The sequence below is a fragment of the Engystomops pustulosus genome, chromosome 9 (assembly GCF_040894005.1).
Source record: "Engystomops pustulosus chromosome 9, aEngPut4.maternal, whole genome shotgun sequence".
Taxonomy (NCBI): Eukaryota; Metazoa; Chordata; class Amphibia; order Anura; family Leptodactylidae; genus Engystomops; species Engystomops pustulosus.
In genome coordinates this window covers 33,190,535-33,213,880 of record NC_092419.1, presented here as the reverse complement: position 1 = coordinate 33,213,880, position 23,346 = coordinate 33,190,535, and the positions used below count along the sequence as shown (strand labels likewise).

Below are 23,346 nucleotides of genomic sequence, written 5' to 3'. Positions count from 1 at the left end.
CAGAATCAAATAGAAAGAAGAATAGTCAAGAACAAAAGCCAATATTGAGAAACCAGGATTAAAACCAATGGCAACAGAACTGTAAGGGAGCTAGTGGATCAACTGCTGCAAAGGAGAATAGTTCAAATGGGGTATAAATCAGAGTGGAATTCAGCACTTTCTCAGCTGAACTGCATTAGACTGAGACCCAGAAGTAACAGAAATTACATTTAAAAAAAAATGTTTTAATATTTATTGATTTATTTTAATATCATTTCTGGCCCGACAGGGTCTTTTAATCCAGTGGGGTCTGATCGCTCATTCAATATACTGCAATATTACGGTTTTGCAGTATGCTGTGAATATACTACTGATCTTCAGCAGACTGTTACAGATCCAACTGAATAACAGGCATGGGAGTCTCTAAGTAACTTGCGCAATCAGGGACAATTGGGGCTGTAAACGCTCGGGGTCATCTGTATAATATAATTCAGCTTGTGCTCCGTCTCCATAAAGCCCCATACCTCACCATGAAATATTATACTGCCTTTGTGCACATTTGAGAAAATGTGTCCAGGGAATCTACCATGTATCATAAATTTGGTGCAAATTACAGTAGAAATAAATAAAAATCTTATGTATGTTTGGATTATGCACAATGTACTTCAGGCCCATGAGCAGCACACATCAGTGCAGTCCCTAAGTCTATAAGTGATGGTGTTTTAGAGACTACATTTGGGAATTAAGAGCTCTCCTACTTTGCCAACTAAGGTCACCTTGTAGATTTATGGAGACTTATAGCCATTGATGCTCCACTGGGGGATACTGGAAAAAAATGCAAATAAGTTTTCCAGGATAGGATAAGGAAAACCATGCCTCTTTTGCTAACTTGTAAGTCAGTCCCCTTAACACCAAGCATGACTTTCAGGAAGCGTAATGACATGAGTTGTAATTGAAACCAAACCGTTATATCTATTCCAAAAGAAACAGATTCCCAACTGTAGACAGCGCTGTTTCATTTTGGCTGCGCAGAGGCTTTTTTTGGTCAATTTCACAGAATTTGGAATTTTTTTTCATTGCATTGAATATTTAATACAGACTAGGAAGTACATGTTTCTGTTACACAGAAAACAAGCCCTCATACAGCTCTGTCAATGGGAAAATCTAATGCACTATGTGCAGTTTGCCTGTAAAATATATACTGTATATACTGTACGTATATAAATGTATGTGATGGTTAATTGTGTCAGAACAAAGGGGCACATTTACTAAGGACAGGGCAAACCGCACTAAATGCAGTTTGCCTGTGTATAGTGCAGGGGGCAGGGATTTCTGGAGCACGTTCTTCATGAATCTGGCGCTACCCTGCACAGCTCTGACAGAGTACATCCCTTTTTTTTGGTGCACCTTTAACCTAGGGAGGGCGACACAATTCTGTCGGACTTTGCATGATATATCTGGTCCGACCGATGCACCAGAACGCCCTCTAATTTGTGTTACATGATGCCTAGTACAGCTGCACCACTAAAGGGTTTGCGTGCGACACAATTGTGGTGCGGACACTTCTTAAATACCTGTGGAAGGCGTTTGCACCTAAAAGAAAGTGCAAAATCTGACAAAAAACTGCCGCAAAGCCCTTAGTAAATGTGTCTCATAGTGATGCAGAGAAATTCTTATTCCCAAATGCTTTTTTTAAAATGGTACAGTATTTAAAAAAATAACAAAATTAATAGAAATTTGGTATCTCTGATCATACTGACCCATATAAATTTTTTTTATATCTTTTATATATTCTTTTTTCAATTCTGAACAGTTTATTGGTTTTTAATGTAATAAACAAACATGTAATAACATAGTAGTGAGAAGATTACCATGACAGCAATATAGATCAGCATACAGTTACAGATAGGAGGAGAGCAGTGGAAGGTGCAGGTGGGAGGAGCTCTCCATGACCAAGATATTCTAAGTTTATCCTCTAATTTTCCTGGTGAACATTGAAATGAGTAACATTCGACAAACAAATGAAAGACAATACAGACAATAACCATGGGAGGTAAGGATTCCAGAAGGGTATAGAACTAGTTCCCTTTTGTGTTCATCTGAGGTTCTTTATTCCAATATTCCATATTATCCATCCAATAATGTTGAGGAGATTGTCAAATACACTGAATGAGGTGATCCTCATTATATAACCGATAACCGACTCTCAGCTTAATCTGAAGGGCCACAATATGAGGAGGAGATGAGAAGTGAAACAATATGAGGAGGAGATAAGAGGCCACAATATGAGGAGATAAGAGCCCATAAAATGAGGGGTAGATAAGGGGTCACAATATGAGGAGGAGATGAAAGGGGCCACACTATGAGGGGAAGATGATAGGCTACAATATGAGGGAGAGAGGAGAAGGGCTGCAATACAAGGGGGAGATGAGAGGCCACAATAAGGGATAAGGGGCCACAATATGAGGGCTAGATGAGAGGGTACACAATATGAGGGGAAGATGACAGGCCACAATATCACGGGGAGATGAGAGGCCACAATGTGAGCAGGAGGCGAGGGGCCACAATATGAGGGGAAGATGAGAGGCCACAATATGAGGGATAGATGAGAGGCCACAATGTGAGCAGGAGGTGAGGGGCCACAATATGAGGGGAAGATGACAGGCCACAATATCACGGGGAGATGACAGGCCACAATGTGAGCAGGAGGCGAGGGGCCACAATATGAGGGGAAGATGAGAGGCCATAATATGAGGGATAGATGAGAGGGTCCAAAATATGATCGGGAGATGAGAGCCACAATATAAGGAGATGAGATGAGAGGCCACAATATGAGCGGGAGGTGAGGGGCCACAATAGGAGCTGGCAGAGGCACAGATTGCTTTTTTATAAGTCCTACCTAATGCTATCAGGGGGCCCCATCATCCAACCTGACACACTAAAGAGTGGAGGATGTGCACCATTATATACATATTATGCTGCACTTTGTACAGCATAATATGTAAACAACATATATGATGTATATATGCTGCATCTGTGATGTATATTCGCTATACGTGTATATAGTGTATGGTGTGTATATAAACTGTATTATCCTGTATGTGTATGTGACACTTTATGTGAGAGTATATGTGTGCGCATAAGTGTATATACTGTGTGATTGTAACTTGCATGCATATTTTTTAAGAGGAAATGGGGGTTCAACGCAAAAATCTGATACGGGCCCTGGCTCGCGTACTTATGCCCCACAGATGGGCATTGTGGGAGATGATGCAATCTTGTAGAACTACCTGAGCCGTTTCATAGAACAGAGTTAAGCATTGTTTGTAACATATTCCACCCACCAGCCGAGCAACAAACAGTTGTGTTTTTACTCAAATTTTAATGCATTTTATGTTTCATTTTCTTGGTACGTTATTCAGAATGTTTAATTTCTCATATATAGCTTTGTCCATTGAAAAGTGGGGAAAATAAAGAGAAAACACAAATGGTTTTTGGTCGGAAGAAATAAGATGAACAATATAGAACTTCATAATCAACATAGAACCTCATTTGCCGAAGACAAGATCCAATCATGAGTTACATGGTTATAATGCTAAGTTTCTCATTTCAACCACTGCTGGGGAAACGACTAGATAGCCACAGCTTCCTCCAGGCAAAAGCAGAAGTGGGTGGCAGGTGCTGAATCCATAAGATTTGCTGATTTCTCAGAAGCCACATTTTTTTTAATTGCTAAATTATTAATTCAATTGCCAATAAAAGACTAAATAGAAAAACTTTATAAACTAAAATTTTATAGAACCCAAAATATCAGATATAAAAATTCTGTCCTTAATGAGATATTTTGAAATGATTCATATTCACAGCAAATGGTCCATGAGCAAAATGTATAACAACATGGATGTCATTATATGAGGTTATTTCCATAAGCTGTATGTACACAGTGCTGTATGTTATCACTCTGGGGGTTATGTCCATTACATCCAGTAAAGCAGCGATCACTCTGGATAGATCTTTTGGATTGTACTCCTCATGTCTGCTCTTGGAAAGTATTTTTGGAGGAGGAAATCATTTCAGCTTGTAGGAGGAGAAAAGGGCCGTCGTTGGGTGGATACAATGAAATAAATGCCAGGAAGTCAGCTTTCTGGGAACATACACTTTCTGTAACTAATGACTCACAGAACAACTACAAAGAAGCAACTTTTCAGGGCAGGAAAAAGTGAAGATAAAAATGAAGGCAATCTACCCTTTCGCTGTCCTTCTATGTTTTCTTCTTTCGATCTCATGTTCTACAGAGTCTGAAATGAGTGAGTAATATATGGTTATATATGTTTCTACATGTATTAAGGGGGTAGATTAAGAAGAAAGCAATTTATCTCTGTATATAAAAACCATTATCAATCCACTTTACTAGAAACTGTTACATATGTTTTCTCCTGTCCTCTCTAAAGTCTGTATATTTTATATGCTGTCTGGATTGTTTTTTGCTTGTGATTTTTTTTTAATTAAATATAAAGTATATTAATGATTCCTAAAATGTATATGTAATGTCCATATGATCCACATCTATTGCTGCATAGCAATAAATGAACATGGGACATGGACCCTGAGGATGTACCAGCATGTCCAGGTTTTTGCCAGCAGCCCTTGAAGCCAAAACAAGGATTAAACGGGAAGAATTGTCTTAAAAAAGCTGCATGCAAAAATCTGAACATGTAAATACATCTGTACAAAGTTTACCTGAAAGTTCTATGTACAGCTGTGACATATGTTAGGAACTCAATCGGGGGATATATTATTGTCACCTTTGTTTTGGATGAATTGTGCCAAAGTATACCTTCTTTGCAACTTTTTCCAACCCAGAGAACTTACTCCAGATTTATCGAGAGAATCCAGATGTTGTACAATAGTGGATTATAATATAGGCATTTAGGGCGGTAGCCCAGGGCCAAAGCCTTCTAGGGGGCCCATGGCCACCCAAATCGCCAATGAAAGGTCCTGAAGCTGCAGATTGAATGCAGAATGAATGTATCTGCATTCCCCACAATCTTGATTCTACTACCTAATGTATGAATTCCAGACTTGTTGATTCTTAAATATTCATACAGCCCAGTCTTAATCTGCCCACGGTTGTAGACAGATATGAAGTTTAATGTTTCAAAAAGTTGCTACTTCAGGTGCAAATCCACCCCAGTGGTGTAGGACACACATATAAACGAGTCGCATTTGCTTTGCAGCTTTGTGACTAAAAAACATCCACCTTATGTGCCACATTTATCAAGCTGTCTAAGCCGTTATGATAGATAATATGTGTAAAAAAAATCTAAAGAGTTCATAAGTCATTCTTGAAAACTGCAGAAACATCCTGTCAAATGTTGCATCTGCCCAAATGATCTGTGAAAGATAAACATTTCAGCTTCTTTATCTTGTATAACATAGAATAGAAATAAGATTAAGATTAGAAATTAGATTAACATAAAACATTAGATTGAGCTGTAGACATTGGGACAAAAAAGCTCGGCTTATGCTTTTGCTGCCACAAAATTTAAGGAAAAATTAAAAAATAAAAGAATTAGGCTATGTTCCCACTGAGATGTGTCTCAGATATACACAACCATACAGTGGGTACAAATAGTATTCAGGTGCCTCTATATTTTTCACTCTTTGCAGCCAATTGGTAAGATCAATTGGATCATTAATGTACACGCTTCAACCCATCTTGGCAGAAAAAAAAAACAGAAATGTAGATATTTTTGCAAATTTATTAAACAAGAGAAACTGAAATATCACATAAGTAATCAGGCCCTTTGCTGTGACACTGATATTTAACTCAAATGCTGTCCATTTCCTTCTGATCCTCCTTGAGATGGTTATACTTTGTCATTGGAGTCCAGCTGTGTTTAATTAAACTGATTGGACTTGATTAGGAAAGGCACACACCTGTCTATACAAGACGTCACAGCTCACAGTGCATGTCAGAATAATGAGGTCTAAGGAACTGCCTAAGGAGCTCATAGACAGAATTGTGGCAAGGCACAGATCTGGCCAAGGTTACAAAAGAATTGCCTCAGCACTCAAGGTTCCTAAGAGCACAGTGGTCTCCATAATAATAAGAGCTGGGAGAAGAGGGGAGAAAGTTCTACAAAGTCACCTATCACTGCAGCCTCCACCGTTATGGGAGAGTCTGTCGACGGCAGCCTCTCCTCTGTACAAGACAAATGTAAGCTGCAGTTACAGTTTTCATAAAAACACATGAAGCACTCCCAGACTACGAGAAATAAGATTCTCTGGTCTGATGAGACAAAGATTGAACTTTTTGGTGTTAATTCTAAGTGGTATCTATGGAGACACCAGGTGCTGCTCATTACCTGCCAAATACAATCCCAGCAGTGACACATGGTGGTGGCAGCATCATGCCATGGGACAGGGACAGGACCACTGGTTGTAATTGAAGGAAAGATGAATTTTGCCAAGTACAGAGATATTCCGGATCAAATCCTCTTCCAGATGCTGTGGACCTCAGACTGGGTTGAAGGTTCACCTTCCAACAAGACAATGACCCTAAGCTCACAGCTAAAATAACACTTGAAATAACAAGTGATACTTCAGTTTTTTGTGTTTAATATACAGGCAGTTCCAGAGTTATGTACAAGATAGGTTCTTTAGGTTTGTTCTCAAGTTGAATTTGTATGTAAGTCAGAACAGCTATATTTTATCATTTTAACTCCAGACAATATTTTTTTGCCCCAGTGACAACAGAATTTTAAAAATTTTGTGCTGTCATGGGAGCCAGAATTATTAATAAAACTTCATTACAGACACCTTACAGCTAATCATTGCAGCCTGGGACTAAAGTAACAACCAGAGAGCTTCACCAGAGGTCACAATGGACAGAGAGGTCCATCTGTAAGTCAGGTGTCCTTAAGTCGGGGACTGCTTGTATTAGGAAAAATATCTATATTTTTGTTGTTTCAGTCAAGATAGGGGCACGGTGTACGTTAATGAGCAAAAAAAAAAAAACTTTTTGATCTTAACAATTGGATGCAACAAAACAAAGAGTGAAAAATGTAAAGGGGTCGGAATACTTTCCCTAACCAGTGTATGCGTATACTGCTGAATACATCTGTCATTGACTCACATTAATATGTTGTATCATTGACTCATATCAGACAACTATAGTTTATTGTTTTGTAAAAGAATTTACATTTCTTGTGCAGTTTGTACTCATGAAAACATATATAGCATATTCTGACCCATAATAGACACAATTTAATCCAGAGAGTAAGACATTTATGAGTCATAAAGAGCAAATGCTTCAGACAGTCAGTGCCTCTGGATAACCCCCGAGGTATTAAATCCTGGTTTCACTTGTCTGGTTTCGTCTATTTTGGGTCATTTGTACTTATTAGTGTGTGTTTTAGGTATTACATGTTAACATCTGCAGATGATAGAGTGTAAGGTTTATATTTTAAAATGGAAGTGATACTAAGCCCTTAAAAAGTTTTGCAATAATGACCAACTGGAAATGTGTACTCAATGATTCACTGACAATGTAGGGCTAAAGCTTTTGACATTTAAAGGGGTTGGCCACATTTCAATAAATCTCTTCCTTTAGACATGTCTCTGCACATACATATAACTGTGTATTTGCCTCCTTTGAGAGTTTCAGCCTTTCCCTGTTCTCACTATGGTGTACTCTGCATATATACACAGCTTCCTCTCTCTCACTGCTCTAAGCTGTCCTCACAGTGTCTCTCTTTGCACTGTTCATCAGCAATGACAGAGAGTAGGAGAGGGGAGCGGGAGGGTCAGGATAAGTCACAACTGCTGCTACAGCTCCTTCTATCCAGCAGATCTCAGACATGTAAACAAAGCATCACAGAGAGTCTGCACACAGCACAAAAGTAACTAGTAGGACTGCTGAATCACTTGATGAACATTCAGGGATTATCCACAAGGTAGTAAAGGAACATGGGCAGAAGTGGCTAACACATTTAACCCTCCACGTTGGGAGTTTTAGTTTGCCCTAGGGAGTCACTATTTCTACAGCAGTCTGTTTTAGCAGTAGCTTCTATTTCAATATGAAGTGGAGAGAGGGATTCCGTAGAAAGATAGCAAGTGGGAATTGTAAATAAAAAGTACATTTGAAGTAGAGGATAGATATACAAGTCAGAGGAGGCACAGGAGAATCAGGAACTATGACCTGTTAAGAAACCAAATGGACTCTATTACACATGTCCATGGTCATTGGCTATTAGTGAATCTACCCCTTTAATAGATTAGAAGTCTGTCATGTACAAGACGCACATCAGAGTAGTGCAATATAAGAGGTTGATGGTGACACTGGATAATGAAGTGATTAAACTTTTTTTGTTGTTGCCTGCATACAAGCACTGATAATACACAATATGCACTGCCAAAAATACCTTGGGCGTGAGTGTGATTTCTGGAAGTATTTTTTTCAAATCTAGGAACTGGGCCAATGTTGATAGCCCTGTTTCGTTTTTGTGAGCCCTCACATGCAGGGTTCTTATACATTTCATTACAACAAGCACAAATAAGGGCAGGGCTAGATTATGGTAGGGGGGCCCCATTGAATGTAGTCCAGACAGAGAACAGCAATTGCTATATACAGCCCCCCAGACATCACTATATACAGTTCCCAGCAATCACTATATACAGCTCCCCCAGCAGTCACTATATACAGCCCCCTGCAATTACTGTATATAGCTCCCCTAGCAATCACTATATAAAGTTATCCCAGCAATCACTATATACAGCTCCCCAGCAATTGCTATATACAGCTCCCCCAGCAATCACTATATACAACCCCCTATAATAACCATATTTTGCCTCCCTATAACTAAATACAGCCTTCCTATAATAACTATATACAGTCCCGCTGTAATAACTATTTACAGTCCCCTATAACTGTATACAGCCTCCCTATAATAACTATATACAGCCTCCATATCATAACTATGTACAGTCCCCTATAACTATATACAGTCCTCTATAACTATATACAGGCCCCCTATAACTATATACAACCCCCTATAACTATAAACATCCTCCCTATAACTATATACAGCCAACCTACCATAACTATATACAGTCCTCCTATAATAACTATATACACCCTTTATAATAACTATATACAGCCCCCTATAATCACTATATACAGCGCCCAGTAATCACTATATACAGCCCCCAGTAATCACTGTATACAGCCCCCAGTAATAAATATACACAGCTCCCCAGCAATCACTATATACAGCTCCCCCAACAATCACTATATACAAACCCCCAGTAATCACTGTATACAACCTCCCAGTTATCACTATGTATAACCCCCTAGAAATAACTATATTAAGCCTCCCCAACATTACCTAGATACAGTCCCACAGCATTAACTATATACAGCCCCTTATAACTATGTACAGTCCCCCTATAATAACTATATACAGTTCCCCTATTGTAATTATATACAGCCTCCCTATAATAACTATATAAAGCCCCTATAATAACTATACAAAGTCCCTCTAAAATAACTATATACAGTCCCCCTATAATAAGTATATACAGCCTCCCTATAATAACTGTATACAGCCTCCCTATAACTATATACAGTCCCCTTTAACTATATACAGTCCCCTATAATAACTATACACACCACCTATAACTATATACATGCCCCCTATAACTATATATTGCCCCCTGTAACTATAAACAGCCTCCCTATAACTATATACAGCCCCCATACAATAACTATATACAGTCCTCCTATAATAACTATATACAGCTCCCGATAATAACTATATACACCACCTAAAATAACAATATACCACCCCTATAATAACTGTATACAGCCCCCTACAATAACTATATATACCTCCTTATAATAACTTTATACAGTCCCCCTATAATAACTATATATACCCTCTATAATAACTATATACAGTCCCCCTATAATAACTATGTACACCCTCTATAATAACTATATACAGCCCCCATATAATAACTGTATACAGTCCCCATATAATAACTATAAACACCCCCTATAATAACTTAGACAGCCTCCCTAGAATAACTATATACAGTCCTAAGTAAAATAATAAAATTGTACTCACCTTCCATTGATCCCCGAATGTGCGCCGACCTCCTTCCCTTCCATTGTGGTGTCAGGATACTAGTGGATAACAGATGTAAACAAAGATGGCGGCCAGGGCCAGGAAACTTATTGTTCCCTCGCTCTGCCATAGATTGATTCAGGGCACATCGGCTGGATGCAGCCCGAGGAGCCCGGAGCCAAATACACTGTTGGCAATTCGGGCAGTCGCATGACTGGGCCATGAATCATCCACATTTGGTGGCGGCCCCTTTAAGGGCAAAGGGGTGCCGTGAACCCCTCTATGATCCGGCCCTGGGATTGGTACAAGTGACAGGAGGACCCTGCCCATGAGGGGTCACAATCTACATGGGTGGCTAGATATAGGTGACGAGCAAATGGGTTATTGTGTTTTTATGTTATGTTTAAATGTTTGGGATGTGGGGGACAGTCTTATGAGTCTGCTGAGAGTTCCAGACAATGGGGGAAACACAGGAGAAATCCTGGAGATGTTCTAGAATGAAGAAAATAAAAGGGGTGAGCGGGGATATCCCTCCCTATTGTTAGGTTATCCTTTGTTGCTAGATGTATCTGAATCACCTGCTCACCTGGTTCTGTTGTGCGGACAAGCGCAAATCTGATATGCGTTTGAAACAAAGATGGTGGAATGCCTCCATAGAGGGATTTGCTGACTTTTCTTTACATAGTTGCGCTGCTCTTCTTTCAAGAACTAGTACATTAATTACTTTATTACACTTATACAATCCCTCATTTCACCTACTATAGTGCATCTTTTGTGTATGAGATTTACTCAATTTCCAGTTGACAATACATAGTTTAGATCACCAACGTAAGCCTCGTGATCCCACATGATGCCTTGGTGCATGTAGTAAACGAAATACTGTAATGGTTGCCATAGCTGAGTGAAAACAATGGCTTATCGCACTGTTGCTGTCAGAAAATCCATTAAATATGTTCTTCCCAAACTCTTGAATAGCAAAATGATTGTATATTCTGTTTTTCAGGAAATAAGCCATCCGGATTTAATTTGTCTGTGTCTGCCAATACCATTCCCCATGTGATGTGTCTTGTATTTTAGGAATCTGTTTAAGGGTACATTCATAGACACGTATGCCTGCCTGGCTGTAGCCATAGCTCTGCTGCCCCCTCCCCATAGGAAACAGTGCCACACACACGGGGAAAGGTAGAGCATGCCCTATCTTTTCCCTGTGTACGGCACGGACCTTGCCCCTGCTGGGCCGCCATTGCCGTCTATGGGGACGTATATGATTCTGCAAATTTGCGGCTGCACATATACGTCCCCCCAGACGGTCTTGTGAATGTACCCTTACACTTAATGATTCAATCTCGTATTTCAGTATATTTTGTATGTCAGTCCTATCATTGTGGTTTAGACAGTTTGATAAATGTACATTCTAAACCCAAAGAGTTTTTTTTAAGTGTTTATTTTTAACTTTTTAACAAGAAACAGTCACAGTAAACACGAGACGTCACAGTGAGTCACTCCAGAAACAGAAGGAAAACAGATATAGCAAAAGGCCATACAACATAACAATCTCTGGGTATGCAAAAAGGTATGAATTTACATCCAAAAGACGCACTGTTACAGCCCACGGCACACTCCAAACCATGCAGGGCAATTCCCCCAATTCTCCCCAACCCCTAGGACAAGTAATCCAAGAGATATTGTCAGTCAGTGACTGTCACTGGTAACTCAAACCATCTGGCCCAGATCACATAAAATTTGTAGGGGCTTTCCTACGACTACTATAAAGGATATTTGTTCAATTGTTGAAGCTAGCAAGAGGTCACCATTCAGTGGCCTACATCAAAAATAGTGCGAAATGCAATATGGGGCATATTTATCAGGGCCTCTGCGCCACGTCAAATAATTGCAGGTGCTATCTTACCTTCACGCCAGTGGGCCACCCCCTGCACTGCTTCGGTAGAATGCACAATTTTTTTTTGGTTGTACTTTCTTCATGCTTTAGAATTGTGGCACACGATCCAACTGTGCACTTGGAACGCCCCTTTAGGTGCACATTTTTTCTGTCTTGTCGGACACAGTGCAACTGTTACAAAAAACTGGTGTAAACGCTTCCTAAATACATGTGCAAGCAGTTTGCAGGTTCTTTCTACTGGCGTAAACACTTTAATAAATGTGGACCAGGTCAAGACTACAATATGCAGTCACAAAGCATATCTTAACATACTAGTCATGAAGCAGGACATTGATAATTTCTGGCAGTCGTACCTTGAGACATAGATCCTTTGGAAAGCTAAAGTGTAAATATAGATAATCCATTGCTTTAGCGCTATGGGAGCTCCCGCCTGCAAGACCAAGCCTGCCTGCAGAGAGGTCAGCAATGTCCTCACCTCAGTGATGAAAGAACCAATCAAACGGCCCGAGACCCATGAAAGGTGTAGCTTTAATAAATATAAATCCTGTAAATTCCGATGTCTAGTGGGAATCCCAGATAAGCTTAACTTTGTATTCTATGGTATACTGTAAATCTGTGCACCATACATTAGCATCCAGTGCAAGACACAGCATGAGAGTCTTACGTTCCTGACAAACAAAGACAATAGAGACATAGAGCAGTATGAATGCAGTTTCCAATCAAATTCCTGAACAGTCATATGGCTAATCTTTCATTCCCAGGGTGACATATTGGGGGGCTTTTAATATGCCTTCTCCACCAGTTATTTGACAGAGAAGGCATCTAATAAGCCCCATCACCGACATTTTTTAAGGTGAAGAGGCAGAGAACGAGGCCCCCAGGAGGCATGAATGCCCAAATCCGCTGTATTTACTATACCAGTGGTGGCGAACCTATGGCACGGGTGCCAGAGGTGGCACTCACAGCCATTTCTGTGGGCACTCAGACCATCGCTCCAGGACAGAGTTCACCAAATAGGACCAAATCCACCTGCACTCCCAGGCAACTTAAGATAAGATAAGATAAGATAATCCTTTATTAGTCCCACAGTGGGGAAATTCACAAATTCATTAAGAGATGCTGCTGAGTCTGAATTTGCCCTGCTTCTTTCAACTGTATTGGTGGCTTCAGGGGGGTCGATACGATTGAAAGATGAGTGGCAATAAGTTACTGCTTAAAATTCCATGTTCATGGTAAATACGTGGATTTTGGTTGTAGTTTGGGCACTCGATCTCTAGAAGGTTCGCCATCACTGTACTATACTGTATAGCAGAAAACTGGCGGAGACTATAGCACATTAAATAGAATAGTAGAAAATGGTGGGTGCACATTTATTAGTTGGGCCTCAGGTCCTCCAAACATATCCATAATAAAAACAGCACTCCAACAGGTGAGTTTTTTGCAGCCAGATCTTGTGCAGTGAGCTCTGCAGATTTTTGTGGCAGATAACTTTTATAAAAGCATTAGCAAAGCGAGTGTGTGAGCTTGGCGGCGAGTGTGCATTGATCTGAAGTGTGTGCAGTGTCTTAAGTGTGACTTACGTTTAAGGGAAGGAGTACTTTTTGGATCCAGCAACAAATAGATAAGTGCATCTACATTTTTTATTTCCTGATATTCATTGTGTGATTTTTATTGCAACCAAGTAGATCTGAAGGTATTTTACTTGCATAATCTGTATATTGTGTGGGGGGTATAGGGAGGCATTCACCTTGCTTATCTAGACAGTATAGTCACAGGTGCTGCCTAATTAATAGTGGGGTGTGGCTATCTAATTAGCAGCCTTTATATACTTCTGTGGTCAGTTTGTTTGGTGGTTTGCAGCCAGATCTTGTGCAGTGAGCTCTGCAGATTTTTGTGGCAGATAACTTTTATAAAAGCATTAGCAAAGCGAGTGTGTGAGCTTGGCGGCGAGTGTGCATTGATCTGAAGTGTGTGCAGTGTCTTAAGTGTGACTTACGTTTAAGGGACTTAAGTTTGAGGGGCTTTAGCAGGTAACTTCTGTGTTTTGTGTTTGACTGTAAATTCTTCTTTCTGTGCATAATTCTATTGTAATCCCCATTAGAATAATGGACTCCATAAGTGGCATTGCTACACGGTGTACATCCTGTGCCATGTATGCTTTCCTTGAACAGCCGTTCGAGGGGGAATACTGCTGTGTGGGGTGTGTGAAAATTGCTCATCTGGAAGCCCAGATTCTGGATCTAAATGAGCAAGTTTCAAGGCTGCGGGCAATTGATAATATGGAACGAAGTTTGCTGCTCCTGGAGCACAAACTCTCTGGGGAAGATGGTTGTGGGGAAGGAAGTATGGAGGTGCAGAGTGAGGGGGCAGCTAGTTGGGTAACATGTAGAAGGCGGGGTAGAGGGAAGAGTTGTAGAGAGTCTAGTCCTGATCTGGTGCACCCCAATAAGTTTGCCAGGCTGGCGGATGAGGGGGATATCAGCTCTGGGGTAGCAATGCTGCAGAAAGATGTGGCCGCTAGCAACCAGGGGACTGTCTGCTCCAGTAAGAAGGGTAATGGGAGCACAGGCAAGGTCAGACAGGTGCTGGTAGTGGGAGATTCGATTATTAGGGGAACACACAGGGCAATCTGTCACAAAGACCGTGCATACCGAACAGTGTGTTGTTTGCCGGGTGCTCGGGTTCGGCATGTTGCGGATCGGGTTGATGGATTACTGGGAGGGGCTGGTGAGGAACCAGCGGTCATGGTCCACATTGGCACTAATGACAAAGTAACAGGTAGGTGGAAGGTCCTTAAAAATGATTTCAGAGATTTAGGCCATAAGCTCAGGGCAAGGACCTCAAAAGTAATTTTCTCCGAAATACTGCCTGTACCACGTGCCACACCAGAAAGGCAGCGGGAGATCAAGGAGGTAAATAAGTGGCTCAAAAGTTGGTGTAGGAAGGAGGGGTTTGGGTTCATGGAGAACTGGGCTGACTTTTCTGTGGGCTACAGGCTCTACAGTAGGGATGGGCTGCACCTCAATGGGGAGGGGGCTGCTGTTTTAGGGGAAAAAATGGCTAGAAGGTTGGAGGAGTGTTTAAACTAGAGACCTGGGGGGAGGGCAACTACACTTGTGCAGGGCAAATAGACGGTGTACATAGAGAGCTGGGAAGAGCCATAGTCCATGGGGGAGGAAGGGGGGCTGGAATGAGATTGGGGAATAAGGACACAAGAAATACGGACAGGGAAAAGCATATAAAGTGTATGTACACAAATGCCAGAAGCCTCACAAACAAAATGGAGGAACTGGAACTCTTGATGTTGGAACGGAAATATGATATAGTGGGTATCAGCGAGACATGGCTGGACAGTAGCTATGACTGGGCTGTTACTATAGATGGTTATAGTCTTTTTAGAAAGGATCGTATAAATAAAAAAGGGGGAGGGGTTTGTTTATATGTGAATTCTTGCCTCAAGCCCGTCTTGCGAGATGACATCAGTAACGCAAATGTGGAGTCCCTATGGGTGGAGATAAGAGGAGGGAAAAATAAAAATAAAATATTACTAGGGGTTTGTTATAAGGCTCCAAATATAATGGAGGCAGCAGAGGAAATGCTGATAAGTGAAATGGATGCGGCTTCAAAGCATGGTGAAGTACTTATCATGGGGGACTTCAATTACCCAGATATTGACTGGGGGGCAGAAACCTGCAGGTCCTTCAAAGGTAGCAGGTTCTTGTCAACAACAAAAGACAATTACCTGGCGCAACTAGTCCTGGAGCCAACAAGAGGGGGGGCACTGCTGGACCTTATCCTTACCAACAGACCTGATAGGGTATCAAAACTACAGGTTGGGGGGAAACTGGGGAATAGTGATCATAATATCATTGATTTTGTATTACGCTTTACTAAGCACGTTAGTGAAGGGGCAACCAACACTCTAAACTTCAGGTGGGCAAATTTTCATCAACTAAGGGAAGACCTTGAAGGCATAGACTGGGATAATGCTCTCAAAGACAAAAGCCCCCCCCAAAAATGGGACTTTTTCTCATATATTCTGAAAAAGTCCTGTGAGAAACACATACCCTATGGGAAAAAGCATAAAAGGAACAAGAAAAAGCCTATGTGGCTAACTAGTCTTGTAAGGAAAGCAATAAGCGAGAAAGATAAAGCGTTTAAGGTGCTAAAACGTGAAGGTAGCGATGAGGCATTACAGGATTATAGAGAGAAAAATAAATCCTGTAAAAAGCAGATAAAGGCCGCAAAAATAGAGACTGAAAGAAATATTGCCAGGGAGAGCAAAAATAATCCCAAATTATTTTTCAAGTATATAAATGATAAGAAACTAAAAACAGAGAGTGTGGGTCCCCTTAGAAATAACATGGGGGTCATGGTGGAAGGAGATGAGGAAAGGGCCAATCTACTGAATGTCGCCTTCTCAACTGTCTTTACCCAGGAAAATCCCCTGGTGGAAGACACAATGAGGAATAATGTAAATTCTTTTTATAATGTCAACAGTTTAACCCAGGAAGAGGTACGGCGCCGCCTCGCAACCACTAAGATAGATAAATCACCGGGGCCAGATGGCATACACCCCCGGGTTCTGCATGAATTATGTACGGTGATAGACAGACCGTTATTTTTAATATTTGAAGATTCACTGAGGACTGGTTATGTTCCACAGGAATGGCGCATAGCAAATGTGGTACCAATATACAAAAAAGGATCAAATAGCGATCCTGGAAACTACAGACCCGTAAGTCTAACTGCTGTGGTGGGGAAAATATTTGAGGGGTTTATTAGAGATGCTATCCTGGAGTATCTCACTGTGCACAACCTTATAACCCAGCGTCAGCATGGGTTTATGAGAGATCGGTCCTGTCAGACTAATCTGATTGGTTTCTACGAGGAGGTAAGTTCAAGACTGGATCTGGGGGACGCTGTGGATGTTGTATATCTGGACTTTTCAAAGGCATTTGACACCGTGCCACATAAAAGGTTGGTATATAAAATGAGACTGCTGGGAATAGGAGAAAATCTGTGTATTTGGGTAAGTAATTGGCTTAGTGATAGAAAACAGAGGGTGGTCATTAATGGCACATTCTCAGATTGGGTTGATGTTACCAGTGGAGTGCCACAGGGGTCAGTATTGGGGCCACTTCTTTTTAATATTTTTATTAATGACCTTGTAGTGGGTTTACACAGTCAAGTTTCAATATTTGCAGATGATACTAAGCTGTGTAAAGTAATAAATACTGAGGTCGATAGTTTAGCATTACAGAGGGATTTGTGGAAGCTTGAGGAGTGGGCAGAGAAATGGTTGATGAGGTTTAATGTAGATAAATGTAAAGTTATGCACTTGGGCCATGGAAACAAAAAGTATAATTATGTTCTTAACGGTCAATTACTTAGTAAAACTGAAGTTGAAAAGGACTTGGGCGTATTGGTGGATGGTAAACTTAATTTTAGTGACCAGAGCCAGGCGGCTGCTGCTAAAGCAAATAAAATAATGGGATGTATCAAGAGAGGAATAGATTCTCATGATAAAGACATTGTTCTGCCCTTATACAAATCCCTGGTCAGACCACACATGGAATATTGTGTACAGTTTTGGGCACCAGTGTATAAAAAGGATATAGTAGAGCTGGAACGGGTGCAGAGGAGAGCAACCAGGATTATTAGGGGAATGGGGGGACTAGAATACAATGACAGATTACAAAATTTGGGATTATTCAGTTTAGAAAAAAGACGACTGAGGGGAGATCTCATTACAATGTACAAATACCTGAACGGACAGTACAAGGATCTCTCCAAAGATCTTTTTATACCTCGGCCTGTGACCAGGACAAGGGGGCATCCTCTACGCCTAGAGGAGAGGCGATTCTACCATCACCATAGACAAAGGTTCTTTACTGTAAGAGCAGTGAGACTATGGAACTCTCTGCCGCAGGAGGTTGTTATGGCGGACTCTATGTACATGTTCAAGAGAGGCCTGGATGCCTTTCTGGAGAGAAAAAATATCACGGGTTATGGGGATAAAACATTTATTTAATTCTTGAAGGTTGGACTTGATGGACTTGCGTCTCCTTCCAGCCTTATATACTATGATACTATGATACTATGATACTATGAAAAATATTGAAGAAAGTGGATCCTTTATTTTATAATGAGTGAGGTTTCGGCTTTTAGGCTCATTTAAGAGGAAAAATGTTGCTCATTATGGAATAAAGGATGCACTTTTTTTTATAATTTTTTGCCTGTTGGAGTGCTGTTTTTTCTATGGATATCTCTATCTTTCAACCTCTCTCTATCTATCTATATGTATCTATCAAACTCTATTTTTTCTACATCCATCTCTATCTATATCTATCTATTTCTGCCGATCTTTCTATCTATGGGCAGCATGGTGGCTTATAGCCTTGCAGCGCTGGGGTCCTGGGTTCAGGTCTCAGGGTCAACATCTGCAAAGAGTTTGTATTTTCTCTCTAGTTTTCCGTGGGTTTCCTCCGGGCCCTCCATTTTTCTCTCACACTCCAAAAACATACTGGTTGGTTGATTAGATTGTGAGCCTCATTGGGGACAGGGACAGATCTAGCAAGCTCTGTGCAGCGCTGTGTAATCTGTGTGCTCTAATAAAGGAACTATTATTATTTATTATCTCTATATGTGTATCAAACAGGGAAGCAGCACTCTCTATCGTTCAATTCTTTATTCACATGTGGACAAGCGCAACGTTTCAGCTAACTCAATGTAGACATTTTCAAGCGATGTGAAACAGTGTTACAAGGCGGTTTAAATCCCCCGCAGGATATGACATCATAAATGGTGAATACCACAAAATGTAATAATTTTACATATCAGTATTATTCTAATATACATAGTTTCATGGTGCGCTATTATAAATAAGTGCAATACAATGTTACATATACAGACAAACTTCACAAAAGACAGTGTTTGTATACACAACAAAAGCGCATGTCCGGTGCTTGCTAAAAGCAACTTGGGTTTCAAGGGTAATAGATGTCTCCTGGACAGTTTGTCTAAAACCGGTACCTACATAGCTCATCTCCACTCAATTAGCCTCCGAGTGTGCTGACATGGATACCTAAGGAGTCAAACCCACTTCCGACACCCACTTCCGACCTTTCATGCTGTGATCCCGGCACAAGATACCTCCCATTGTGTTTCCCAAATGAAAAAAACTGTTACGTTTGCATAGAAAATTAAAATGCACAGAAAAATAAAATGCAATTATATTCCAATCTGCAATTAAGTTGACGGAAGCCTGGTAGCGAATAGTGGTGATTGTCGCTTGGCCTTGCAGAAGTCGTGATCTATGTGGGAAAAGAAAAAAGCACAATTAGTGTTGTATATACAAGTCATTAAAAATTAATAAAATAGTACTTCCTAACAACGAGGTATGTGTAATGCATATGTGTGGTGGATTTATTCGAACAAACTCAATTCAGAGTGTTTAGGTTAAAGTCGATGTTTAAACCAGTAGGTTGTAGCGAGTTTAGCCTATGGATCCATTCCGTCTCACTCTTTTCAAGACCCTTTGTATGTCTCCTCCTCTCCTTAGTGGTGGGACAAAATCTATAATGCAAAGTTTTAGCTGATGGATCTTGTGGCCAAGTTCAAAAAAATTGTCAGGGGAACCGTAGGTCAAGTTTAGAGGTATTCATAGATGAACGATGATTATGTAGCCTTAATCTACATTCTGTAGTTGTTTCCCCTACATAAATCTTAGGGCAAGGGCATGTCAGGATGTAAATAACATGGTCAGATCTACATGTCAGGTGATGTCTAATATACTTCATAGCAGTCAACGGGTTAGTAAACCTTTTAACATATGGTTGCAATTTTCACAACCCATACATGGACAACAACCTGGCTTCAGGGTCGTCGTGAGATTCAATTTCTTATCAACAGGACCAATGTCACTCTTAACGAGAGGATCCTTCAGGTTTTTAGGCCTATTGGAGGAAAATAAAGGTGGTAACTGAAATCCCCCAATGTTACAATGATATTGTGATAGAGTGCGCCAGTGTTTACCTATCACCGTAGAAATATGAGGACTGTGAGCCCCATATGTAGACAGAAAGGGGATCCTCGTTGGTTTGTTCTGATCCTTAACTTTGGGTATAAACAGTGTAGATTTATCAAAATGTTTGGCTTTATCCCTGTGTCTAGAGCAGTGGTTCTCAACCTTTCTAATGCTGTGACCCCGCAATACAGTTCCTCATGCTGTGGTGACCCCAAACCATGCAACTCACAGTAAAAACACAGTAAAATTTCGGCTCCGATGGCTTTAGGCGACCCCCGGTTTTGGTCGTTCGACCCCCGCTGGGGTCCCGACCCACAGGTTGAGAACCACTGGTCTAGAGACTAACTGGGTAGGATAACCTCTGGATATAAATTTGTTAGACATCTCTTCCAGTCTAGTATTGACCCGTAATGGGTCATCAACAATTCTCTGGACAATGATCATTTGACTACAGGCAGTCCCCGGTTACATACAAGATAGGTTCTATAGGTTTGTTCTTAAGTTGAATTTTTATGTAAGTCGGAACTGTATACTTTATAATTGTAGCTCCAGGCAACAATTTTTGGGTCTCTATGACTATTGGATTTTAAAAATGTTGGGTTGTCATAAGAAACAGGATTAAAATAAATCTTAATTGCAGACACCGGTGATAACTGTTACAACTGTTTATTGTAGTCTAGGACTAAGGTACAGTAAATTACCAAAATCCAGAGGTCCGTTTGTAACTAGGGGTCCTCTCTAAGTCGGGTGTTCTTAAGTAGGGGACCGCCTGTATATGGAAGAGAATCCATTATTCTCTTAGGATGGGCACTGTCATACCTGTTATTTCGATCAGTGACTTTCATGTACAGATTGGTTTTAAGTCTGTTACTTTTGATATACACACTGGTGTCCAAAAATTGCATAGTAGAAAACATCAAAAAGCCAGAAAACTCTCGACACTCCCCGTCCAGATCAGGAAGATATCATCGATATAGCGCCACCACCTGAGCACATGTTCAAAGAATGGGTACAAATATATTGACAATTCCTTCAGATCTGCCATTAAAATGTTGGCATATGTGGGGCCATATTAGCCCCTATAGCCATCCCACATAGTTGTAAATAATAGTCATTGACAAACTTGAAATAATTACATGTTAATATATAATCCAATAAGTCAGAAACCAACAATTGGATCTCTTCAGAGAAACCAGTGGTAATTAGTTCCCTCTTAATACAAACAAGACCTCTCTCATGGTTGATGCTAGTATAGAGGCTCTACATCATGTATTTTAGACAGGAAGTCAGACGTGTCACGTATGTAAGATTTAGCTGATGTAGAAAATTTACACAAGATTTTATCTATAAATATTGCTCGGGGACAGTACCGAATTTCTATCTGACAGAATTGGTCTTGTGTATTTTAGGGAAACAATATAGTACCAGAGTGACTGGTTTCTCAGGAATCAAAAAAATGTGAGTTGCTTTATCAATGATATCAATCGCAGGAGCATAATCCGCTAACAGCCTCAGTCTTTTCAAGATCCAAGATAATGGATTCACAGGGCCCTTATGGTGTCACTTTCCCATATGAGAAGACTATTACTATACACCATACATTATAGTCGGGGGCCTGGCAGTTTTTGCACTGGGGCCCATCAGCTTCTAGTTACGCCACTGGCACAGGAGTTAACAAAAGGCATAAAATCACTCTTATTGTACAGGCCTACATCTTTAAGATGTAGTTCTGGCATAGGATTATGTACATTTACAGAGCTCATAGGAACCTTTTGTTGTGAAAACCATACTTTTAACTTAACTGCTCTAAAAAAAAGCGGGCCAATTCAGCCTCAAATCTTAGCCAGTCTACTTTTTCAGTTGGACAAAAAGACAGTCCTCTACTTAACAATTCCAATTGTGGCTGAGAAAGTGAATAAGAGGAAATATTTACTACCAAATCTGTGTCAGATGAGTTCATTTCTTGACTGTTAATAATAGTCACGTTACATAATTACATGTTAATATAATATCCAATAAGTCTGTAATGAACATTTGGCTCTCTTCATACCCTCTTAATACAAACAAGACCTCTCTCATGGTTGATGCTAGTGTATAGAGGCTCTACATCATGTATTTTAGATATGTTAGACATGTCACATATGTAAGATTTAGCTGATGTAGCAAATTTACACAAGATTTTATAAATATTGCTGCAGGGGACAGTACCGAATTTCAATCTGACAGAATTGGTCTTGTGTATTTTAGGCAAACAATATAGTACTAGAGTGACTGGATTCTCAGGAATTAAAAAAATGTGATTTGCTTTATCACTGATATCAATCGCTCTTATCACTCTTTTTGGACAGGCCTACATCTTTAAGACATATTCCTGGCATTGGATTATGTACATTTACACAACAGGAACCTGTTGTTGTGAAAACCATACTTTTAACTCAACTGCTCTAAAAAAAAAGCTGGCCAATTCAGCCTCAAATCTTAGCCAGTCTACTTTTACAGCCAAAGTAGAGGACAAAAAGACAGTCCTCTACTTAACAGTTCCAGTTGTGGTTGAGAAAGTGAATAAGAGGAAATATTTACCACCAAATCTGTGTCGGATGAATTCATTTCTTCTGTATGGTAGTTTTCAGTGTCTTGCTGCTCCTTGTCATAGGGCTGTTTCCTGTGGCGCCTGCTGCCACGTCGATTGTTTTGCCTCCTCCTTTCGGGTGGGTATCACCAACCTGTAAAAAAGAATTCTGGGTAGTGTTAGGCTTGGACTTCTGTTTCTCAATGGAGTCATTTTCAAGCAATGTGAAACAGTGTTACAACGCGGGTTTAAATCCACCGCAGGATATGACATCATAAATCCCATAAATCACATCGCTTGAAAAAGTACGCACTTGACATCATTTTGTTGAACATTGATTTTCTTCGGAAAGAAATTACAGCAACGGTAAATAAGGTGACCTCACATGAGTTACAATTACAACAAATAATGGAACCAACCAAATTTACATCATATAAGGAGAAGTCGGTGCAGATTTTCGCTAAATTTAAACAAGAACAAGAAGAAATCAAACGTCACAAGTGGCACCGGGATTCCGAGGATCATAAATCGGGGAAAATCTACAATTGGCAACTGGAGGACAAAAAAGAGATTAGACCTCAAAGAAAGAGAACTTTGAAAAAAGGATCCAGACAACAACCACAGAAACAGAAGTCCAAGCCTAACACTACCCAGAATTCTTTTTTAGAGGTTGGTGATACCCACCCAAAAGGAGGAGGCGAAACACTCGGCGTGGTGGCAGGCGCCACAGGAAAAAACT

At 40.4% G+C, this 23,346-nt stretch overlaps 1 protein-coding gene across 1 annotated transcript in view; it reads left to right on the top strand.

Moving 5' to 3' along the window:
- The first annotated feature begins 4,106 nt into the window (after window positions 1-4,106).
- The window catches only part of LOC140076959 (interleukin-13 receptor subunit alpha-1-like), a 62,238-nt gene continuing 42,998 nt past the window's right edge, over window positions 4,107-23,346 (top strand). The window contains exon 1 of the mRNA XM_072123770.1: window positions 4,107-4,286. Coding sequence (XP_071979871.1) covers window positions 4,211-4,286 — 76 coding nt within the window. The 5' untranslated portion in view covers window positions 4,107-4,210. The remainder of the gene's footprint in view (window positions 4,287-23,346) is intronic.